Source organism: Monopterus albus, unplaced genomic scaffold, assembly GCF_001952655.1.
Source record: "Monopterus albus unplaced genomic scaffold, M_albus_1.0 scaffold20.1, whole genome shotgun sequence".
Lineage (NCBI taxonomy): Eukaryota > Metazoa > Chordata > Actinopteri > Synbranchiformes > Synbranchidae > Monopterus > Monopterus albus.
Window position 1 is genome coordinate 2,605,552 of NW_018127900.1, and position 2,767 is coordinate 2,608,318.

Genomic DNA, 2,767 nt, shown 5'->3' on the forward strand with positions numbered 1-2,767 from the left:
TATAAAGAGCGCATGACTAACGAAGGAGTTACATGTTGTTGTCAGTGCAATGCCAGTGAATGCATGTCATCTTAAACCTAGGATAGTCAAGAGTTTCCACAATACAGCAGTTGCCATGATGACATAAGGTTTGGCATGCCCTCTGAGCACAGGTACATCTGTCCAGCACTGAGTGCATGTTTATTGCTGGTTCAGTGCCCAACCCTGTCAAACTACAATAAAGACACATGAGTTGCCTTATGACACAGTTATTGTCATCTACCATAAAATATAAACCCAGAGGCGGAAATGAAGCCAAATCTCACCCTAAAACACTAAAACCATTATAGCAGCTTTGAAACAAAATGTATAATCTAGATGTCCATTGGCTGGAAGATAATAATGATAATGATACATTCTGAGATCAGCTTTACTGTTTGCTGTGGAAGGCACGAGGATGAGGATCAGCTTATGGATGGTATGAGAGAATCAGAAGTGAATACAGGCTTCTTTCAAGTTCTTTGGGTGGACAGTTATAATCTGCAGGCAGTCGAGATAAAGAGCTCGTCAGGGGTGGCCTGCGGTTAATCTTTATCACAATCACATTCTGCTGTGGCAGCAGATCTGTGGTCATTTCCCTTTGAAGAACAAGCATCTCCTTTTATGTCTTGTGTGCTCACAAGAATGCAGACATGCATAAATATGTGCCTTTTTTAACATCTTCAGTGAACCCATGTGAAGAAAGCTACTTCATCCAGGTCCACAGGGTAGTCAGTGAGGTAAATGGGGCCTTTATCAAAATGTTCCCCCTTGTAGCTTCTCCATCGGCCTGCAGGCAGGTAGATATCCCTCTCCTGCTTTCCAGGCTCCAACACTGGAGCCACCATCAGGTCATCCCCGATCAGGAACTGGGAGTCAATCTTATAGGCTGCCTCGTCGTCATTGGCAATCCACCAGAGAGGCCTTATGATTGGGTCTCCTGTATCAACAACCTCACTTGCCAGTTCAAGAACCCTTGGTGCCACCAGAGTCTTATGGAGCTCTGTGAACTTCTGCGCTATCTGTACCACCTGCAGATGAATGACCAAAGACAGTGTAAGCATCACAGTGGAACATGTCACCAATAGACATGCTCTACTACAACAAGCACTGTATGTAGTAGGGATGTCCCAGTCCAGTTTTAAGGCCCCGATACCGCTTCCTTAATATTAAGTATTCACCGATACCAAACCGATATTTATATTTACCTACAGTAAATACAACTAAATATCAGACATAGAAAAACTGAAATTAATTGATTCAAATCCTGGATCAGGTCTTGGTTACAAAATAACTTTATCTTAAATTATTGATATAAATAAAAGGATAACTGGGAGCTGGCCAACACACTCTCAGAACTACAGATTCATTACAGCTTGTGTCTATATCGAGCGCATGTTCACTCAAGCATAGGAAGCGCTTGGTGTACAAAAACACACAGAGGAGCCTGCAAAAACACTTCGGAACAGAGAAAACTATGGCCCAAAACTGACAAACATTAGACAGCAAGGGAATTACTGGCTACACCTACATGTATATGTGCAGTGTATCCAACCCATGGTAAAAGGGTAAATACAGTAAAATGTACACACACTTTAAAAAGAACTGCCATATTCAGTAGGATTGATGTAACAGATCATGTGTTTTAACAGTTTTTTCTTGATGGATTTCTGTTTTGGTGGAGTTCTGATTGGAACTAGTGAGCTTTCATTTGTTTTGGTTGATTCTGGGGAGTGTTTTAATCACCTAACTCTAAAAATAGACTAGCTATCAATAAGTTTTAGGTCATGGCTATGTGTGTAAAATGTGACCGATATGCCGGTCGACGTGTGGCACTGTAGACAGCTGGGCTGATTAATATAGCAGCCTATTAATTGAGTGACACACATCTCAAAAACGTGAATGCATGACTGTAGTTCTACATAAGGAATTGAATTGGATTGGTTTTATTCTGGCCAACACCGATCCTGTGAAATATGCCTGGACTGGCTGAAACTTAATATTGGATTGGGATATCTCTAATAGGTACATATACAGTACACTCAGTTGGCAACTTATTAGCTACACCTAACTAAAATAAATACAGTCTAACAAAGCAGTCTTTGTAATTACTTGACAATAGACTGTAGTCGTTGGTATTTGTTGCTTTGGCTATCACGCATACAGTGAGGAACAGAAGTATTTGAACACCCTGTGATTTTGCAAGTTCTCCCACTTAGAAATCATGGAGGGGTCTGAAATTCACATTGTAGGTGCATTCCCACTCGGAGAGACAGAATTAAAAAAAAATTCAGGAAATCACATTATATGATTTTTAAAGAATTTATTTGTCTTGCACTGCTGAACAAAAGTATTTGAACACCTGAGAAAATCAGTGCTAATATTTGGTACAGAAACCTTTCTTTGCAATTACAGAGGTCAAACGTTTCCTGTAGTTCTTGACCAGGTTTGCACACACTGCAACAGGGATTTTGGCCCACTCCTCCACACAGATCTCCTCTAGATCTGTCAGGTTTCGGGGCTGTCGCTGAGCAACGCGGAGTTTCAGCTCCCTCCAAAGATGTTCTGTTGGATTGAGGTCTGGAGACTGGCTAGGCCACTCCAGAACCTTGATATGCCTCTTACGGAGCCACTCCTTGGTTATCCTGACTGTGTGCTTCGGGTTGTCGTCCTGTTGGAAGACCCAGCCACGACCCATCTTCAATGCTCTGACTGAGGGAAGGAGGTTGTTGCTCAAAATCTCACAATA

General features: G+C 41.8%; 1 protein-coding gene across 3 annotated transcripts in view; it reads right to left on the reverse strand.

Annotated features, from left to right (window-relative positions):
* The window catches only part of LOC109956618 (uncharacterized family 31 glucosidase KIAA1161-like), a 14,613-nt gene that overhangs the window by 4,698 nt on the left and 7,148 nt on the right, over positions 1 to 2,767 (reverse strand). For 2 of the 3 annotated variants that reach the window (XM_020593889.1, XM_020593890.1), the window contains exon 6: positions 9 to 1,049. In XM_020593889.1, coding sequence (XP_020449545.1) covers positions 702 to 1,049 — 348 coding nt within the window. In that variant the 3' untranslated portion in view covers positions 9 to 701. Of the gene's footprint in view, positions 1 to 8; positions 1,050 to 2,767 lie in introns of those variants that run through there. The other variant, XM_020593892.1, reaches the window with a different exon arrangement.